The following is a 22,907-nucleotide window of genomic DNA, read 5'->3' as shown; positions in this document are numbered from 1 at the left end:
TCTGCCAAAAAACATTAAGACACTAATTTTTATTCAACTACCGAGGTTAGTTCAGAAATAAAAATGAAACTTCTACATCCTATATCTCCGAAACTTACAAAAATGTATTTGTTTCTTCTTTATATCTTTTATATCTCTTATATGTGTCTCCATTTACATAAAAAAACGGATAGGCAACTAAAACAAAAACCTATTTCAACCACCGATTAATTAAAAACAATTATCGCAAATATTTACCAACAATTCGATACTCTATTATTTGAAAATTTTAGTTCTAAAATTTGCATTTTAAAAGCGAGCTTTGTTTTAAAAATCTTGCTTTAAAAAATTCGCTTGTGTCGGCATACCATTTATTGCCAGTCCAATACACTTCAAATTGAAATACTTTTTTAAATAATGAAATGTTGATTTTTTAAAATCCATTGATAGTCTGCCGTTTTTATTCGGTGGTTATTTAATTAAAGTGGAATTTGTTATATGGGGAATTCTTTTTGTTTACCTATTTGTTTGAGCTATTGTGTATTGGAAACGTATGAAAATAGGCGATTATTAATTTATTTTAACCAGAAGCTTTTTTATAGGCTTGGTGTCCGTTCTCTGCCGGTGCTGCCACCATCGGGGAATATCGTAAACAACTAAGTTGAACTAGTTCAAATACACGGGTTTAAATAGCGAGTGCAAGAAAAATTTATTATTTAAGTATTCTAAAAGTGCTAGGAAGTATAATTGTGAAAATTCTAAAAATAAAAGTAAATATTTTAATATCTTCAAAAGGTCTAACTTGTATTATAATTTATTATTCCAGTTAAAAAAAACTTTTTAGATGAATTCAACTACGGTAGCGAGCATAGTTTTAATCACCGGTTCTGCTAGTGCGGCATAATTGGGACTATTTCGGCTATTACGAATTTAATGGTACATAATTACAATTTTAGAAGATGTTCATAAAATATTTGTATTTAATCCAGATTAACAATGAAAAACAAACAATCAATCACGGCGCGTCTCTATCTATTTCGGGAAACGTGGGAACTAATTTTTATAACACGGGTTTATATTTATTGTACTATTTTGTTAAATAGCACGAAGCAATCAAGGTCAAACGTTGTGGTGGCTTCAGAAAAATAAGTATGGAAAAACTGATAGAAAAACAGTTATTCCTCAAAGGTTACACAAGAATATTTAGTTTTAATCATTGTCTAATATTATTAATTACAATATAGTAAAAACATATAAAACAGTAACTAACTAGCAGTTTACCATTTATCGGCTTATAATACACGGTATTGCGCCTCGTGAACAAAACATACACAAAATTATTTAAAAAGTAGTCTAATTATTTATTATTTCTAGTTATGGTAAACTAACACTTATACTGTAGTCTGTAGCAAAGTTTAGTTATGAATTTGGTTTTCTTTTCCTAGTTTTAATTGCCTAAATCCCTGCATAAAAAATGCTAGTTGAATGGATTTATATCAAACCATGCTGGGTGCTTAATAAAAGTATCGTTTACATATATCTCTTAAGAACAATAAAGGAACATTGCTTTTAAAAAAGAACCATAGTTTTATTGACATTGGGTTAATCAATAATTTTCCCAATCATCTCGGTATATTGATGTTACCAGTATTACTCATCAAGCAATACTACTCTTATATTAATCAATTAACTATAAACAAACATATCATATACAATTTATATACTAATTCATTATAATAAAATTAAATCATAAAAATATTATAATTCTATTCCTGCAGTTTAAGTGAAAAGTTTTGTTCTTAAATATCTACTATACCTCGTACTATATATATCATAAACGCGTCCTCAAATAATAATTTTGGAATATAATATCAACATAAAACGAGATGTAATTAACGAAATATCATCGTAACAACAGCTATTTTACAAACGTCTAGGTTTACTTATTTCACTGAGATTTATGAAAAAAAAGTCCTTTGCCTTGGGTACAGATACAGCCACGTTTTGGAAATAGCTCAATACGAAACAAAATTGAACGAGGCAACAATAAACGTCTAAAAAAATCCCCCACGCCCTCCTCACGAGTAGTTTACAGGCGCTTTTAAGAATCGAGAGTAGGTTGAGGTAAGCCCAAGTGGCTCAAGACTACAAGAAATAAACCGAAATGCGACAAAGTTGGGCGATGAAACTCGACCTTAATTGGCCTGTTTCGAAGAGTTTTCCGCATAGTGTAGAGGCTGTTATCATCAGTCTATCCGATATTCAGTTTATCTCTGCGCCGCTGCGCGTTGATTGTCGTTTACAGCGCAGCGGGTAACAGATGAGACAGTGTTGCCAGAACTACTGATTAATACGTATATTTACGAATTTTGGGTACAGTACGTTAATAATATGGATTTTCTATTATTAAAAAATTTAATATAATATTATATGATTAAACAAAAACGGCGTCAGAGTTGGTTGGAAAATAAAGATCGCTGTTATATCATATGTAACGTTGTGTTAATCAAAATAAATAAAGCCAAAAATTATTTCAGTTTCAACATCGAATTACATCTTTAGTTTCTTACTCTCATCTCTCGTTTTCGAATTCAAACGGACTGGTTTTGACTTGTTTGATATTAAAATTTTGATTTATTGGCCAGTTTGGAGACACCTGAGTGCAATAAGTAAATTTTATGATACACAAGAACATCAAGCATCATCTTTGCCTGATAAAATATCGCTTTAATGTACCTCCATGTGTACAATTTCACGATATATTTTAAACGTGATTTGCTGGAAAATATACATTAAAGTGAAATATCGTATTTGCATCAGTTCATTTACCTCAGATTTAACAAAATATTTACCATACCGGCTGAAATTTATAAAGCATCTGCATGTTGGGAGCATCCTAAATTTATATTATACTGAAGTGCAGCAAAATATACTTAATATTCTGAATATATATTTAATACGAGTAATTGATAGAGAAACTATTTAGACATTAAATCGTTGAGGCGATGATATATTTATGTCGTTAATATTTAGCACAGAATATTCAGAATATTGATACTTGCTGATATAATTTTTTTATGAATTCAGTAAAATTGAGAACATTATGCACAGGGTGACCCAAATTCGAGCCTGTATTGGGAAATATAACCATGAAAACTAGAATAAATGCAACAGCCGGTATACAGGGCTACTCACCTCATTGGACACGGAGTATTATAGCCACACGATTAGAGATTTTTAGAAGTTGCGAGTAATGGGATCGTTGGAAAACTACTAAAGAGCTAAAATTTAAAATTATTTTCAAATGGTACAGAGTGTCCCAAATAAAGAAAAAATATCAAAGTTACTATAATATTGTAATGAAGTATTTCTATTTACTAAATTTTGTGTTGCAATAATAAAAATTATACTATCTTTATCTATCTTATATTATCTTACAGAGTTTCCTAAATTAATATTAAAATACTACTAGCTCTAAACGGTAATAACTTGTCTAATTTAAATGAAACACCCTGTATATTTTCCTATTCCTTTCTTACGATCGAGATACTTTTGGAAAATACAAAGTTTTGCTTTCCTAATTTTTGTTCTAAAAAGATGTAATTGGTATTATTCAATAAATATTTCTTAAAAAGAACGAAAAGTTAGGCATCAAAACTTATATTATTTCCTAAATTGTATATACGAAGCAAAATACATACGTATACACGCAGTAGTCACAACTGCAATGTGTAAACAGAGTTTAAACGTAATACACAAGCACTGTGTATCCTACGGCACACTCTGTATCCCTTACTTTGTGTATACGTAAATGCTGTGGCTACATTGTAAGGCGGACGTTTAATCTTTGTGCATACGTGTTGAACTACAATGTGTAAACGTATCATATTTACATCGGGGGAATTACCCTGCGTCTACATCTAATAATGTAAACACATCATAAATGTGACTTGATGTGCTGTATGGGAACATTCTGATTAAGCTTAAAAATCAAGTGCATTTTTATGCTTTCTTGCTTTAATGTCGCGAATTCGTTCATTTACTCGAAACAAGAAAAAAAAAGGAATCCCAGCTTAGTCATTCATTGTTTTGTGGTATTTACGAAAATTACGGACCTTGTTCAACATGTTACGTCCGGCATGTTGCACTTTCCGTGGAAAATTTGCAAAGTAATGACCAGCTCCATTTATTATGCAGTTTCATTTATTTTCCTTTGCTAGACGTTTTTTTTTGAAGCTTAGAAGAAAAGCGGCGTTAAAAATTGTTGTTTTGGATAAAACGTTTTTATTCTAATTTAGTTTTTTTAACGAAAAAAAAACAGCAGAATTATAGGGTTGAATGCTTTGAATAAAAAAATTAAGGAAATGGTAAAATGCTATCCATGTATTCAGGCATGGTCGACGAAAAGTGAACTCTGGGGTGGGGATCCTTGACAGTTATGTTTGACGATTTAATTAACACAATTGAATTTTATTTGAAATTTTGTGGGTTTGTCAGTCTTTACTGCGCTTATTTTTTGTTATTTATTATTTATTCTACTACTGATCGTTGATGAAAGGTAGTAAATCTAGAAGGAAATTGGGGACAGAATTTAAAGTAACATTGACACTATTGTGATTTATCGAAAAAAAAAACTGTAAAACAGTTGGTTGTGTAACGTGAGGTAGATTTCGATCAAAAATCGAGGGGAATAATGGAATAACTTCTCGCTAGTAATTAACTATACAATAATATACATACGTATAGTAAACCGATTATTTATGAGATCATTATTGTTTTCTGAAAATTCGACTGTTCAAGTGGAGATAGATACGTCTAAATATTTTTCAATACCGTTTGATAGAGAGTTATCCCGTGGTCTAAAAGGAATTTTTAACAATGTCAATTATAAACTTGTGTATAGTGCTAATAATAAATTACAATTATTAGGTAATCCAAAGGATAAAACACCTCCACTGGAAAGGTCGGGTATTTATGAAATTTCTTGTAAAGATTGTAATCAGAAATATGTTGGGCAAACTAGAAGATCAATATTAACTAGATTTAAAGAACATTTAGCTCAGATAAGATATGGTAGACCGGATAAATCTTGCGTTGCCGAACATATTATTGATAAAGAACATTGTATAGATCTTAATAATTTAAAATTAATTAAACAAGTCTCAAATTACAGGCAATTAGATGCATATGAAAGCATCAGAATTAATAAATGTAAAGATAGTATGAACAGAGAGGCAACGGTCCAATTCCTGGTTCCTACTACTCTCTTCTTCTTCTTCTTCTTCTTCTTCTTCTTTCTCAGCCTGGTTCCATCCAGTGTTGGATATAGGCCTCTTCTAGGTTTTTCCATGCTTCGCGATCTCTAGCCAATCTTATCCATTGTCTTCCCGCCACTGCCCTGACGTCATCGACCGATCTCTTTTTTGGTCGGCCCACACTCCTGGTTGTTTCCCTAGGTCTCCATAGGATTACTTTTTGGGGCCATCGGTCTGAATCCTGTCTTGCCACATGTCCTATCCATTGCCACTTCAGACTTGCCACTCTTTTAACGACATCTATTAATTTTGTTTTTTGACGTATGTGGGTATTCCGTATTTTTCCCTAATGGTGACTCCCAACATGATTCTTTCCATGGCTCTTTGTGCTACTCGTAGTTGTTTTGCTGTTTTTCGGGTAATTGCCATAGTCTCTAAGCCATACGTAAGCACAGGTAGAATGCAGCTGTCGTAAGCCTTTTTCTTTAGGTTCATGGGCACCTTTTGATCCTTGAAAATATTGCTCATATTTCTAAATGCTACCCATGCCAAATGGATCCTGCGTTTCATCTCCGTATTTTGGTTTTCCTTGCCCAGCTTGATTTTATGACCTAAATATATATAATGGTCTACGTTTTCAATAATAACGTTGTCAACGGTAATGTTATGGATATTGTTGCTCATTATCTTGGTCTTCTTCAAATTCATTTTAAGGCCAATTTTCTGGGATTGGTCATTTAGCATGGTGTTTAGTTCTTGAATGTCGGTATTCAGCAAGACAATATCGTCTGCGAACCTCAGATGGCTAAGGTGTACCCCATCGATGTTTAGACATCTATTTTCCCATTCTAATTTCTTGAAGACATTTTCCAGTGCCAGTGTAAATAACTTGGGAGAGATGGTATCTCCTTGTCTCACGCTCTTGCCGAGTGGTATTTTTTCTGTTTTGAGGTCATCATCTAACTTAACTTGGAAGGTTGCACTATCATAGATATTTTTAATAATGGAATAATATCTGGAATCAATTCTCGCGTCCTTCATTGCAGCTAGAAATGACCAGGTTTCGATGCTGTCAAAGGCTTTTTGGTAGTCTACAAAGGCCAAATGTAGAGGTATATTGTATTCTGTTGTTTTTTCAATGACTGTTTTAATTGTTTGTAGATGATCGATGGTACTAAAACCTTTTCGAAAGCCTGCCTGTGCTATTGGCTGATAGGAATCTAGTTTCGTAGACAGTCGGTTGTTGATAATCCTAGTGAAGAGCTTGTATGGATGCAAGAGAAGGCTTATTGGTCTATAATTCTCTATATTTGTAAAATCTCCTTTTTTGTATAATAGCACAACTTCTGCGTTTTTCCATGCGTCCGGGATTCTACCCTCCATCAGACATTTATTTAACAATACTTCCACGGCATCCACTAATGGTTTTCCGCCCATCTTCGGCATTTCAGGTGTAATACGATCTTCTCCTGGGCTTTTGCCATTTTTTTACCTACTACTCTAGTGGCGGAAATCTAACTGTTACGCTCAGTGGGCTCGCACTCGGTTGGCTAGATTTTGCCACGCCCACTTGGTGCCCACTGAGCGAGTATATAAACGCTCAACTTGCAGATTGTACTTTAGTTTATAATCATCTGCTGATGATGCTAACATGGTTAGCGAAACGCGCGTCCAGTATAAAAGTAAAAGTGTTTTGGTGTATTGTGGTGATTTAGTGTTTTATTTTGCTGTGTAACACCAAAGGTTCCAACCCTCAACTGTAAACTTAAAATTAACCAAAAACAACCAAAAGGGAAAAAACCGACGATGAATAAATAATGCACCTTAAGGTGTCTCTGCTGCAACTTGTTATGCTCAAGTGCCGGCGGTACCTCACCCGGTTTCGTTTCCACATAACATGCAGGGGATTATTATTGATCGGTACACTACAAGTTTCGTTTTTGTATCCAAATCATAATTATAGAAAACCCTGAGTTTTAATATTTCCAGGAAGCTCTTGAAGCGCTGCTAATTCTGTGCTGAATTTCAGAGTCGATATTGGCCTTATACGAAATCAAACTGCCGAGGTAAAATGAATGAATGAATTCCGATAAAGCATATTCCAATAGTTCTTTTCCGATTTTTATAGCTATGGTGAATTTTCCAGGGGAGTGCACATAATTTTAGTTTTATCGATGTTCATCCCTGCCTAACTCCTGTATTTGTTAAGAAGGAATCGCTCAGTGATCTATGAAGTGACACTGTTCTCAAAACATAATTTCATACTATAAAAATGTGATGTGGTAGATTTTTTTCCAATACGGCTTTTTAGTAGTACCACGTAGTTTCACCAAAAGTATATAAAAATATTAAAATTTGTAAACTAGTGTAATAATTTTGGGAAATTAAAACAACTTTGGGTGCACGTCGTCAAGGACACCATGCGTCGTCTTATGGAGTTTGCTGGTGGCCGTATTATGATGTGCAACCAAAATTATTTTAATTTCCCTATAGGTAATTTATTTAATATAATTTTGAAACACTTGTGAAAAGTTTCTCCTCGCAAAACGTATGATACATTGATAAATAAGTCATGAAGAAGTTCCTGGTAAAATAAAGATAGGTTACATAAAGTACGTCGACTGGGTCTGTATCTATGAAAGAAAAGCAACACGTGGGCCACGTGGGCTTAACAAGTATGTCACCCCAAAACAGTCCGCTCACGCATTTCATTGGCTACTTGCAAATTTGTCAAATTTTTATTGATGGTACGCGACGTCTAATTTGTTACGAGAAACAGCGAGATAATATCGTTTTCCCCTTACGGATGCCCCGTAGCTACAGAACGGATAGACGTATTGTACAGTCTGTACAGGCTACCTACAAGTAATAATTGTATCTAGTAATGATTGTGCCCATGTAATTTCAATTTGAGGAGCCGTATAATAAAACGTATACAGGCTAAACTCGTTCGTGATAATCGGTTTCCTTCAATTTCATGTTGCTCTTCGCGTTTCTCTGCAGTTCAGTTGGATCGCAAATTCGTCTGGTTTGTAGCAATGGTAGTTCTGCGGCTTGTATAGCTTCGTCTTACTGGCGACATTGCAATACGATTAAATTATGTCAGTTCAACTCAATTGAAAATTACGATTAAATGTGTGAACGAAAGAATATCAATTTAAATGCAGGCATGGATTTGTTATATTGGTTTTAAAAGTGTTTCTCATTTCAAAAAAAACTCACAACAAATCTGTTTATTTGTTTGAGATAAAAACACGAGACTGAAATAATTTCATGATAAGATTAGGATAAACTTAAAAACTGTATCAGAATTGAACTGGCAATTTCATTGGCCTAATAAGAATAAGTATTAAGTTAATCAAACCATGATTTATTACATTCCCCCCGAACATATTATACTCGTATAACATAAATATTACGTTACATTTTTTGATGTAACTTTTGTGACATTTTTGAATTCATATGTGATTTATATCGCTGTGATGTTTCTAACTGTTATATCGTACTAAGGTATTGCATATATATCACTGTAACATCAATACGATATCTTAACCAACATCACATTGTTTCAATGTTACATGATTACAATATTGAGGTTACAAAAAATTATGCATTTAGTATTTAGTAGTATTACTAGACTTCTCAAAGCTTATCAATAACTCTCTAAGCGATACGAATTAAGCTTTTAGTTAATTAACCTGGGGCGTGACTTTTTAATTCATTGTTGCCAACCATGGACATATTCGGCGCCGCACCGGGCTGACTAACTGGAATTTAAATTTCCCGCTAGGGATTCAGGTGGTAGCTCTGCTGTAAAAAATGACAAGCGTTTTGACACTTTAGTTTTGTATTACGAGGTTTTTGTTCAAATGAATTGTGTTGTGATATTCGAAGCTTAAAATTTTTGACTGGCAGACCTTGCAGTCGAGCATTGTTCCTTTTAGAACCTATTTTAGTGCGAAGTGTACAAGATAGCTTAATAACCGTTGCAAAAAACTCATCGTAACCTTATTCAAATATTTTGACCGGGAATAGCCCTTTATGTCCCTTAAGTGCTGTTTAGGAGGTGAGTTTTGTTGATGTATATAATAACTATTGATATATTTATAATTAATTTATTTTTGTTACCTAAAATATTTTGATTAAAATAAAATTAGTAAAAGTGGGCAACGCTGTGCCGGACAAGCTTAATCACGTGACTACTTAAAGGTTTATTTTTTTAATTTTTCTCAGACCTACAATTTGTTGCATACAAATGCATGCATATTATTTTTATTAGGCGGTTGGGAACGACAACTAGAAATAACTGAGGATGGGCAATATTTTCCGTCCTTGACATGGAAATATACTTTGAGCATTTATTACCATTTCAAACACAACACGCATTTAGAATATTGGTTCATACAACTACAGTCATTACAGTAAATTTTAAGCCCAACAGTGATATTTTTTAAATGGATTCTATGGCGATCCGAAGAAAAAACTAAATGTATTTTTATTTCTTCGAGATTTCTGTGTGAAGTCAAGGTTATAACTCACTCTACGTATACCTGCTCGAACTTCCCCTAGGAGATGCAAGACCTTGTCGTTGGTGGGGAAGCTCCTGGTCAGGTGCTGGGGGGAATCCCCTCTAGCACTTGGCTTGGTCTAAGAAGCATCTCACTCATCGTCTTGTCCCTGACTGTAGTGTCGTGGCCAGAGAATTGCACCAAGACATATAACGATACCGGGCGGGGCTACGGACAGCCTCAACCTTGGGGCACCGGGGGCACCCCATTGTATTTACCCCTTACTTCTACATGCGGGGCTCTGTAGAAGTGGACCGACTGTCCCTAGCGACTCATAGGAACACTATGAGATCTGATAATAATAGTAATAAAAACATCACCGGTGAAGCTGTGGGGAAACCCCCTAGCGACACTGGGAACAGTAACAATGAAAGTTCCAAGGGACCAAACCCAAAGAGAACTACAGGAGAAGTGGCTGACACTTACGTGAGACCATCCTCCGCAAGTGGCATACAAGCTACCACCTCCTCCAAGGGTCGGGAGCCTACCTCCTACATCTAAACCCAACAGGCGACACAAGCTACCGTTTCGTCTACACGGCCTGGGTCGTAGCTCCTCGACTGTGAGGGACACGGGTCTCCGTAGGAAGTCCTGGGACTGTATGATGAGTTATAACTCAAGAAAGGGGGACACGATAGATCTCTAAGGTCGCAGAGATTAACCCCCCTCCCACTTATTCTAATTCTAATTCTAATACCTGCTCGAAAGATGGATTTTTTATATTGTTTTTTATAAAATCCCAAAGTTCATGAAAATCACATAGAGATGGATAAAAATTCGGAAAAGTTTAGGGAATCCCAATTTTCTTGGGATATCTAAAGTGGTTGTTTCTTTTTATATGGATATATCTTTATATTATCTATTTGATTTAATATTGACATTAGAAAAATTCAATTGTATTTCATCGAGTATTTCATCAAAAATTCGGATTTTCCTTGTTTCAAACAGAAGTAAAATAGGGAATGTATATTGCCAGAACAGAATATTCTTTGTTAGCTCTGCTCTCGGTTCTACTGGAAAGAAAGCAATTTCCAAAAAATAAAAATACATATTTATATTGGTTACAAAATATACAGTGAAAGTCTTTATATATTAGATTAGATTTTTGAGGGGTTTTGACGTTTTGGCTATCGTCTCTTTCCACTGCGACCTTTTAAGATCTATTGTGATTCTTTCTAATTTCTAGGTTATATCCTCTGGTCTTATGCTTTTCAGAAAGTCTATATAGCAACTTGGAAACCGAATCCTCCATATAGCTCATTCTTAATCTTCATCAATGCCACCGAATAATAGTTAGATTATTATTCGGTGTCAATGCCTAGTACAACGAACCGTACATTGATGAGATCATTGAAATCCGAATGTTCTATTGTGAAGATTTTCGCCAGTCTGTGCTCCGGTGAGGGCAGAGACAGCTTCTTCTCCACTCTTCTAGAGATTTGTTGGTAACCCAATCCCAAGAACGGTAAACTAATAGGATTGCTCATCCTCATAAGACGTACGTTCGCCTCTTCCCGCGCTTCAGCTGACAGTTGTGACGTTATTGTAGTCCTTGTCATGATAGAGATTTATAGAATCCTGTTTTTTCCTGTACTTGTATCCATTCATTTAGTGTCGTAGCCATAGAGTAAAGCCGCAAGCATGGTAGGTTAAGAAATAATTATACCGTGGGTAAATTTGCGGTGAACAAGCAGTTCAAAATTTTTTTATAAAATATACAGGAAAATTTAAAATTAATATTATCTCTATAACGTAATCTTATATAATAAGAATTTTTTGGTGCAGATATCGACTCAGAGGAAGATTCGTTTGCGAGTCCGGGGATCTCCAGTACGATGAGTAAGATACAAATAATAATATTGTGTCCAACTTATAGAATTTAATTCCATTATATCATTTCCTTTTACTACTTAATTTTATTCTACTTGATCCCTATGATATAAAGGTATTCTTACTTGACCATAACTTATCAAATAATAGTTTTGTAATAAAGTTAATTTTATGAAGTGGTCAATTTAAATGATACGGTTTTCAGTGAAAATTTATTCAATTTTCTATGTATGGATAATGTAATTGCCAATAACCGTTTTGTAATAAATTTATAGTAGGTAAATCGTTTTAAATTACTAAATAGATTTAAACCCATTATATTCAAGAAAGGAAAAATACGTACATTGGTACGACCTAAATAGAGTAGACAATCGGAAAATGAAGATTATACAGGGTGAGTCTTAAATAAATGCAAATATTTTTAGGGATAGTGTATTTCGACCCCAGAAACACGATTATAAAAGTTTTTTCGCAAAAACGAAATTTGGAAAATTTGGAATTTTTTTAGTTTTTACATCATTTATTTATAATATGACAACATAGGTAGTAGATAATTTATAAGAAATAATTTCTAAAAAAGATACATTGGTTCTCAAAATTTAAGCAAAAAATCATTTTGCTTAAACTTGGTTGAGTCAGTACTATTGTACGGGTCTGAGCTGTGCATGGGTGCTAAACTCTGAGCTTCGGCGAAGTTTTACAAAAGTAGAAAACTATCTGAGAAGAAGGTCACAGATGGTTCAAAGACAAATGAGGGAGTGGGAAGTACTTTTGTTCATAATAATATTATTCGTAAATTTCGAATTAATCCTGATTTTAGCTTATTGAGGGCGGAACTTACAGCTATCACAGAAACTCCAAATTATATCTCTTCTCTAGCCTGTTCTCATTGGTTAATAACCTCAGATTTACTTAAATGCCATACACACTTTAGAGTAAACCTTCCTCTAGTGACACAAGCGCTGGATCTACTTGATCAAATAATTCTCACGAAAAAAAAATTCAGTGCTTTTTATGTGAATTCCAAGACACAAGGGTATACCTGGTAATGAGCTTTCTGATATCTCTGCTCGTCAGGCTATTACCTCGGGTATACCTCACCTTTTTTTGCCATCCCCTGCTGATTTGTCTAGCAAAATCTCTTGTATTTTTAAAACTGTCACACAATCTGATTGGGATAGATATGTAGGCAGCCAAATAGACTCTGGAGCCATTATAAGTGACCATTTTTCTCCCTTTTATGTCTTACTAATAGAAAAGACTCATAATCTGGAATAGACTTCACCTGGGTCACTGCAATTTTTCTCATTCACATCTCTTTTCCACAATAATAATAATATGGCAAAGTGCAATTTAATATTCTTAGTGTTGATCTGAAGAAACAAAATTGAAAAACAAAATGATTTTGACAATATCCATTGAAACTCCAAATTATATCTCTTCTCTAGCCTGTTCTCATTGGTTAATAACCTCAGATTTACTTAAATGCCATACACACTTTAGAGTAAACCTTCCTCTAGTGACACAAGCGCTGGATCTACTTGATCAAATAATTCTCACGAAAAAAAAATTCAGTGCTTTTTATGTGAATTCCAAGACACAAGGGTATACCTGGTAATGAGCTTTCTGATATCTCTGCTCGTCAGGCTATTACCTCGGGTATACCTCACCTTTTTTTGCCATCCCCTGCTGATTTGTCTAGCAAAATCTCTTGTATTTTTAAAACTGTCACACAATCTGATTGGGATAGATATGCAGGCACAAATAGACTCTGAGCCATTATAAGGGATTTTTTCATTTTTCTCCCTTTATGTCTTACTAATAGAAAATACTCAGTAATCTGGAATAGACTTCACCTGGGTCACTGCAATTTTTCTCATTCACATCTCTTTTCCACAATAATAATAATATGGCAAAGTGCAATTTAATATTCTTAGTGTTGATCTGAAGAAACAAAATTGAAAAACAGAATGATTTTGACAATATCATCCTAACGAACATTTATTGAATTAATATTGGACTTGTGCAACAAAAACAATACTTTTGAACCCTAATAATAATACCAATGAGACACTATCAGCGCCATCTTCTTCTTCTTCATGTACCGTCTCCATATCGGAGGTTGGCTATCATCATTGCTATTTTGACCTTGGAAGCTGTGGCCCTAAATAGGTCAGATAACGTGACATTAAACCATTTTCGCAGGTTTCTGAGCCAGGATATTCTTCCCCTTCCAACAGATCTTTTTCCTACAATTTTTGTGGATTATGAGTTGCAAAATCTCATACCTTGGACCTCTCATGATATGGCCGAGATATCAGCGCCATAATAATAAAAATTGGTTAGATTCAAGATAACCATCTGTCCATGGTTAGATTCAAGATAACCATCAATGTTGAATAAACCCCAAACCAAACCAAACCATTATACTAAAGTTCCCTTAATTAAAGGTAATTTTCCATCCGTATCCTCCTCTCGCAACATCACTAAACCACTAAGAAAACAGATGTTTTAGAAAAACCCTATAATTTTTAGTCATTAACTCATTTTTTTTGTATTTTACATAGATATGTTCTCTCAACGAGTTAAAGATTGAAATAAATGTTACTTTAGGATTAAGTTTTGGAAAATAAATGACCTGTCCAATTTTTGAAACATATTTTCTTTTTTTTTGACAATTACATATACCGTGCGGTGCATTGGAACACGGGACATAGGAAATCCCATGCAAATTTTGAAAAGATCAAATATTATCTCTCCAGATAATTTTATGCAAATGTTGAATTATACTTTTTTGAAGAGGCGTTAAAGTTGTACTTTTGTCTAGAATTTCGCTTCATTTAGTTAAAAGTTATTTGCAAAAATCTACCTTCAAATTAGTAAAATTTACAATACGGCCCAGAGAAAGCTACAAATTCGATGTCACATTTTGTTCACAAAAATTTGAAGGTACCAAATAGAGTAATTTTGAAAAAAATAATTAAGATTTTGGCAACTTCTGAAAAAGTTGGGTAAACGGCATTTGGCTGGAAACAGTATTTTCGCTGTGTTAGTTTTGTTCACAACTCAGTCTCCGGAAAGCTTATACCGAATAAGTCAACAGTTTAGAGAATAAACTAGACAGAGGTTTGAAACTAAAGGCACAGTTTAAGCACATGGAAGTGTGAGGACAAAAATAATTTAACAGGAAGAAAACAACAATAACTTGAATATTCTTTATGTTGAAGAAAAGAAAAACATTGACTCCAGTTTATTGGAGTTATAGTAGGAAAAGACCACAGGATCTTTCGCCGAACGACTTCTTCATGTGGAGAGCACTCAAAAAAGGTCTTTATGTGCATATTAAACACAGAAATTTAGATGAACTGAAAACGATATCTCTGTGGAAGCTAAAGATTCTCCCTTTAACAGCTTTGCATTGTGAGACGTGAATTTTACAATAATTTGGGGTAATATCTGGCTGTGAATGACATTTTATTAATTAGTATAGTTTAATAAAGTTCCTTCAGTTACAAATATTTGTTTTATTTGTTAAATTATTGTAGATGCATACCGGGTGTTGCATCGTCGAGCGGGACATAGGAAATCCCATGTAAATTTTAAAGGGGTTAATTATTGGCTTCCCTAATTAATTTAGAGAATAATTCTATTTAGGTTTATTGAAGAGCACTAAAAGCCACATTCAAAAGAATAACTTTAGATATTTTTGATTAACCCGTTTACGAGTTATCGCCGATTTCTTTTTAAATATTTCTCCTTTCTTATTGCCCTGTATTTACTTATGAGCACCAGTCAAGGTAAAAGATAACTGTCAAATGAAGTTGTCATTTCAGAAATTTATCTATTTAGTGCTTTATTATTATTATTAAAAACTCATACTTACATCGAAAATATTAGCCATGAATTACACTACCGAAGAAAAAGTATGATGATTAAATGGTATTATCAAGGAATTAGTTATCAAAAGGTGTCGGACATGTTTGCTGCTCTGTATCCGAATAGACCGATACCTGGAAAATCTTCAATCGCAAGGAATATCCAGAGATTTGAGACTAAAGGTACCCTAATAAATAACTGCAGATGTGAAGCAAGGCAGGAACAAAGAGAAGATGCAAGAAATGATACCGACTTGGAAGTTTTATTGTGCATGGAAGAGAACGATGGAAAGATTAGCACAAGGAAACTTGAGGATGAAATAGGAATAGATCACACTACAGCGTTTCGAATTTTGAAACGACATAAATACTATTCCTTCAAATATGAAACGCACCAAGAGCTACGAGATGGGGACGAAATACGGCGGCAGGCGTTTTGTTTTGATATGATGGAAAGAGCAAACACGGATAGGGAATTTTTAAAAAACATATGTTTCACTGACGAATGCAGGTTTACCTTAAATAATGAACCCAATGTTCAAAATTATCGATATTGGAACAAAGAACACAGGTTTGTCGACACAAGGACGCAATATCCACAGAAAGTAAATGTTTGGGCAGGGATATTCGGACACAATATTATCGGGCCATTATTTCTTACGCGGAATTTAAATGCAGAATATTATTTGGAACTACTCGAAAACCATATTTTATCTGCTTTACATGATGCCGCTAGGGAAAATCAGGAAGTTTGGTACCAAATGGATGGCTGCCCGGCACATAGTACCCTGGCTGTTTGGGAATATTTAGACAATAGTTTTAACGGAAACGTTATTGGCCTAAATCATACAGTAAATTGGTCAGCAAGGTCTCCTGATATTTCGCCATATGATTTCTTTCTCTGGGGCCATTTAAAAAAACAGGATATACAAGAATAAAAAATACCCAGATCTAGACGAGTTAAAAAATGCTATTTCTGCCGAATGCAATTGAATTTCAGTTTACCAACTAGCGAATGTATGAAGAGAATTTTATGATCGCCTGGGTTATTGTCTAGCAGTCGATGGAGGAATATTTGAACATCTTCTTAAATCCTAAAGTTCTAACAATTTAATAGTACCTAAATTAATAAGTTATTGAATATTGTACTAATACTATAATTAACCTTGCAATTGATTACTTTATTTTACTTTAATTCATATTAATTTGTATTTATAAATACATCTTTAAGATTTCCGATGTAGGAATGAGTTTTCAATAATAATAAAGCACTAAATAGATAAATTTCTGAAATGACAACTTCATTTGACAGTTATCTTTTACCTTGACTGGTGCTCATAAGCAAATTCAGGGCCATAAGAAAGGAGAAATATTTAAAAAGAAATCGGCGATAACTCGTAAACGAGCTAATCAAAAATATCTAAAGTTATTCTTTTGAATGTGGGTTTTAGTGCTCTTCAATAAACTTAAATAGAATTATTCTCTAAAATAATTAGGGAAGTCAATAATGGGATTTCCTAAGTCCAATGTTCCGATGCACTACACGGTATAAATAAACACAATGAATGTGGAAATTTGTAAAATTTAGGATCAATGATCGATCTGTACGCTGAAAAAATAAAACGGGTATAAGTGTGACGTAAACATTGCGTCAAGAAGATACGTTGCGTCACTGAAAAAACAGTGACCTACTGCCGTTAACCGCTTTTAAATAAGTGAAAATAAATGAACACAATAACATCCTTATGTTTTAGTGCGACAAAAATATATCTAAAACTCTATTTGAAAACTACCTATTGTATGTGGTGCTAAATATAGGAGCAAGAGCCTAACTGTGATTTTTTAACAATTACTACGTACATACAAAAAGTCTTTTTTGTGCTACATTTTCTATCAAGGACTTCGAAATTTCGGGAAGGGCAAGTCAATATTTGATTTATTAATGTTTAACATCAGATAAAGCCGGCGCAGCGTTTGGATAAAAGCATTATGTACTGCAATAAAATTGGAGCAGTTTTGTCAATATCTGGCTTTGATAAAATAAATAGATAATTAGATATGTTGGTATTCAGTCATTTTACTAGAATTAAATTAATATCAATATTTTACGTATTTATAGAAAGAAATAGAAAGAAAGTGGAATAAAAATTATGTGGCGAGACTTAGGTTTTGTTAGGTTCGCTTGATTTCTCCATATAAAAATAGATAGAACCAAATCTTGATTTTCAAGAAAAAAATATCGATTCACTGGTAGCATAGATCGATTTAAAAAATCGATTTTTTGGTTGAAGTAACTCATTCATTGATTAATCGATTTGGAATCGCTATCCCTAACCTAAACTGTCAATTGTTAAAGATGGCGGAGTGGCACATCTAATTTTTCTGTCATTTTAATAGTTGTTCTAGTATTCGGGACGAAGACGAATCGAACAAATGAGAAATCATTAAAATCAGTCGAGCGGTTCTTGAGCTATAAACGATGTGACTAACCCGACTTATAAATCTAAAAGTAAAATTTAATTATACAGGGTGAGTTTCCTACGATGTTCTCTATGGGCAACTCGGAAACTACTGGAGATAGAGAGTCGGTTAAATGGGGAAAGAATTGCAGTTTTGTGGGCTCATAAATATGCACCTTTCAGATGTTTGAAAAAGTTCATGGCTTACTAGATATTTCGAAAAAAACAAATTTTGGCTATTTTAAAAATTGTCCCTAATTCCATTATAATCTATTTTAGACCAAAAAGTGTTCAGATAAAAGTTGTAGATATCACATTCTTAATGAGTTTGTGTTCTCCGATTTTTTCTAAAGCCTGTGATTTTTGACATATGACACAAACATATGTTTTTTTTTTGAATGGAAACCATAGTTGGCCATGACTTCATAAACAGCGTCATTTTTTAAGCTTTTCAGCGATATAAGCTATAATATGTTTCTTTCACAAAATTACTGAGTTATAGCCAATTCTTATCTTTCTTGACTAATGTCACTTAGTTAGCCATGGAAACAAGTTCAATCGTCGTTGCTCTCAGAAATATGAAATTGTCACATTCAATCTTTTTGAATTAAAATAAACAAAAATTGTAAATAAGAGTTTTTCAAATGAAGAAAAGCGCGTAGGATTATTGGTTCAACTTTTTTTGGCCATACAGTTTCGAGGATACGTTGACCAGTGAAAGTTATTTTTTAGAGAACAGTTTTCAATGGTGTTCTAATTTTGTTATGATTTATTACTTATAAAAAGACAAAATATATTATTAATCTATATTATAAAGTTATTTTAGAAAATTTTCAAAAAATCCGCAATTGTTTTGAGTACATAAATGCATCTTTTAAAAACTGAATTTCTAGCTATTCTCACAGAATGACCGGTCGACTTAATTAAACTTCTCCTGTTCCGCCTCTTCGAGTGCCTCTCTTAATTCATAAGTTCTTCTGTAAACCTTGTTGTTAACCATACCGTATAAAAAATGGATAGGTCAAGTGACCGAGGAGACCCATGCAATTTGGTCCACCTCTTTCTATCCCTGAGTCTAGATAATTATGATATAAATAATTTTTAACATTTCTTTCATTGTGTGTTTGTGTGGGGAATTGGGGTTGGTGTGTCATAATGAAAGTCATGTTGGAACCACTCTATTAATGGGCGAGTATTAATAAATTTAATATTTCTAACATGTCTTGAAAACCTTTCTACAAAACGTAAGTAACGTTCACCGGTCAACGTATCCTCGAAACTGTATGGCCAAGAAAAGTTGAACCAATAATCCTACACGCTTTTCTTCATTTGAAAAACTCTTATTTACAATTTTTGTTTATTTTAATTCACAAAGATTGAATATGACAATTTCATATTTCTGAGAGCAACGACGATTGAACTTGTTTCCATGGCTAACTAAGTGACATTAGTCAAGAAAGATAAGAATTGGCTATAACTCAGTAATTTTGTGAAAGAAACATATTATAGCTTATATCGCTGAAAAGCTTAAAAAATGACGCTGTTTATGAAGTCATGGCCAACTATGGTTTCCATTCAAAAAAAAAACATATGTTTGTGTCATATGTCAAAAATCACAGGCTTTAGAAAAAATCGGAGAACACAATCTCATTAGGGATGTGATATCTACAACTTTTATCTGAAAACTTTTTGTCTAAAATAGATTATAATGGAATTAGGGACAATTTTTAAAATAGCCAAAATTTGTTTTTTTCGAAATATCTAGTAAGCCATGAACTTTTTGAAAAATCTGAAAGGCGCTTATTTATGACCCCATAAAACTGCAATTCTTTCCCTATTTAACTGACTCTCTATCTCCAGTAGTTTCCGAGATACCCACAGAGAACATCGTAGGAAACTCACCCTGTATATATTGTAATCTGATCTATGCAAATTGAATGGTACAATTTTTAAATCAACAAAAAAACATCAATATAAGATATCTGATATGGTTTGCATGGTAAACTATTAAATTCTTGACGGAACATTTGATGTAGCTGATAATTTGGTATCCATAAATGGCACTAGGTGCCCGGTGGCGTAGAGGTACAGGCTCTCGTCTACCAATCTCAAGGTTGTGGGTTCGAATCCTACACCCGGTATTTCATCAGGCGACTATTTTTATTAAAATAAAAATAGTTTTGGTACTTAGGTCGACTCAGCCTTAAATAAGTACTTGGGATTCACAATCCTGAGGTAATAATAGGCGGTTGAAGCGTAGTGCTAGCTACATTACCTTCCTTGTATACCGAACGGCTCTAGCATGGCAAGCTGTACCTTGCTACTACCAAGGCGGTAAAAGCTATATACGGGAGTTATTATTATTATATAAATGGCACAATACAGGAAATCAATGGAGTTATGGAATTATTATCAACTTCAGTAAATGATATTTGTTCCTTTGATAAGATTAAGTGAGGTAATCCACATTTGACACAGATTATTTTTAATTTTTGATTAAATGAAATATGCATATATCTGTTGATACTTTGGATCCTTACCTTTTGGGCTTTGCACATCATTGTCAAACTCTGTACGTCGTGGCTGGTATGTCGGGAATCCATCAAGCACAAAGCACAAACACTAATTTTACAAATCAAACAGTACATGTTCAACGTCTCTTCCGAGTGTTCCGGACATTTTCCCTCTTTGGCTTTTCCAGTAACCGTATTTCCTCTTTTGGGTTCGTGCAGAACATGTTTGGCCAGAGGTCCCCTGGCTGGATGACACGACTCCTTGCATATCTCACAATACAGCACCTCACATTGTTCACACATCACTATCGCTTCCCTAGCAGGTTCCTGTTCGCACATCTGACACTTTAACGTCAAGTTTTTCAATTCCCCGTACTTGTCGACGATGTTCTGCATCACGCGGTACTTGGGAAGATTGTGAGCGCCGTTGTCGTCAAAGTAAACAACTTTGGAACAAATGGGACAGGCAAGGGATAGGGCACTGGTGAACAGTGCCCCGTTGGGGGTTCCCACGTACGAATTGGGCCTGGACGTGCACACTACCCCACTATCGGTTTCGCTCAGAATGGACAATTTGTCCGATTCCTGGTAATCCCCGGAAGAACCCGAGGCCACGCTTTCGGCGTTTTCGGATACTGATGCCGCGTTTGAGGTGGCGGTCGCATTGTGATTGGTGGCGGCCGGTTGCTGCAAGTTGAGGGCGCAATGCAGGCAGAGTCCGTGATAGCACGGCAGCAATACCGGGTTGTTATAGAACTGTTTACAGGCGAAGCAGCGCAGCTCTTCTTCCATCTCGTAAAATGCGGCGGCGGCTGGCACTGAACTAACGCGCTCGCGGACCGCGTTTCGATTCAAAACAGCGCGCCGGCTGCGGTCGTCTCGAAAACGGACGAGGAACACCGAACAGGGGCCGAACCGGGGTTGTTTGAGTTCCCGGAGTTCTCGTTCCGGTCCTTCGAGCCAGTACGTGTGTAATATACTTTAAGCGAGAGGGAAAAAAACTCATTCAGTCACTAACCTGTTTTATATCTCAATTGTAAGATTATTGATTTCCTTGTGTTCAAAACTTATTCTACAGTATGTCCAGGAATTGTCTTTATATGAGGAAAAACTTTTTTATTATTGACATTTTGAGAAAAAAATATGCATTCTTCATAAAAAAATTTGCATCATCTAAAATGGTTAATCTTGTTTACACTTTTTCCAATTTCTATACCGTTTTAGAGAAAATTAAAAAAATGAAAATATTGTTAAATTTTAGTCCCAATAATCAAAAGGCGTTTCTAGGGTAATATCATTCCGATTTCATTCTTTGATAGATTGTTATTGAAATTACTTTAATTAGCATCATATTTTTTGCCGTTTTAAAATGTTAGTACGTAATTTAATCAGTTTAATGCTACGGAAAGGGTGATAATTGTTATCGAAAAACGAGATAGTTCAAAAGTAGGTAGTAAAAAATATGACGTCAATCAAAATTAATAAGAACCATCTATCAAAGAATGAAATCGAAAAAATATTATAGTATTTCCGAAGTCAATTGGAAGTACTGAGACTCTTAATTCCTTTGTCGAGACGATGCTGAGAACTGCGCCGACAAAAACAGTGCCGAAATTAAGAGTCCCAATGTATTCCAACTGACCAGATAAACTATACCATAAGAACGCCTTTTGGTTAAGACTTAGAGTAAAATTCAACAATTTTTTTATGTTTTTGTAAAACTTGGAAAATAAGTTCGTCATAATAATGCTTTTATTTATTCACTATTCTAATAAACAATATGCATTCCTTCGGAAACTCTCTATTTATTTATCTAGTAATGCTAAAACACTCTATTTTAAAGTCGATTAGAGAAAATAGTATGATTCATTGGCAAGTAATGTAAACATTTACGATCCGGTAAAATTGTGATGTAAGAGGAGGCTTAGCTTTCCTACGGCGGTTCAGTAGTAGACTGGCCAGCCGGCTGTTGTGTTGTGTTTTGTCATAGAGCTGATATTTGGGGGTTGAGAGTCTTTTGACTATAAACGTTGCAAGTACTGTAAGGCAACGGGTCGTTTGACCGGAAGAAAACCTCTGGTGACGTCTTTCCTTCGAGGTTGGTCTGGAGAGTTTGAGGTCTCCCTTGTCTTGTCGATTGACACGATGCGGCGTTGGGGTAGAGAGACTAGTGAGGTACCCCAATTAGCTTATTCGATTGGGATGCGAATCTGTTTAGCTGCAGAGTTGCGTCCGGGGGAAGCCCCTATACTATTTCAGGTGACACTAGCTAGTTGTTGAAGATTATTAACCAATATATAACCGAATGATATTTGAATTAGATGGAAAATATGGAATGGGATATATTGAATAGAATATATCAGTCGCTAGGGGGCGGAGTACCCCCGGGTGAGTCTTACTATTTAACTATTAATTTTATCCAGATCAG

The 22,907-nt window shown here is 34.5% G+C and overlaps 1 protein-coding gene across 2 annotated transcripts in view; it reads right to left on the bottom strand.

Moving 5' to 3' along the window:
* Window positions 1-21,286, bottom strand: part of LOC115880409 (E3 ubiquitin-protein ligase TRIM9) — a 364,333-nt gene extending 343,047 nt beyond the window's left edge. For both annotated transcript variants that reach the window (XM_030897602.1, XM_030897610.1), the window contains exon 1: window positions 20,507-21,286. In XM_030897602.1, the coding sequence (XP_030753462.1) occupies window positions 20,507-21,271 (765 nt within the window). In that variant the 5' untranslated portion in view covers window positions 21,272-21,286. The remainder of the gene's footprint in view (window positions 1-20,506) is intronic.
* Window positions 21,287-22,907: the final 1,621 nt, after the last annotated feature.

The sequence above is a fragment of the Sitophilus oryzae genome, unplaced genomic scaffold (assembly GCF_002938485.1).
Source record: "Sitophilus oryzae breed Bouriz unplaced genomic scaffold, Soryzae_2.0 scaffold_1081_pilon_pilon, whole genome shotgun sequence".
NCBI classification, from domain to species: domain Eukaryota; kingdom Metazoa; phylum Arthropoda; class Insecta; order Coleoptera; family Curculionidae; genus Sitophilus; species Sitophilus oryzae.
The sequence above is the reverse complement of the archived record's forward strand: the minus strand, read 5'-3'. Positions and strand labels throughout refer to the sequence as shown.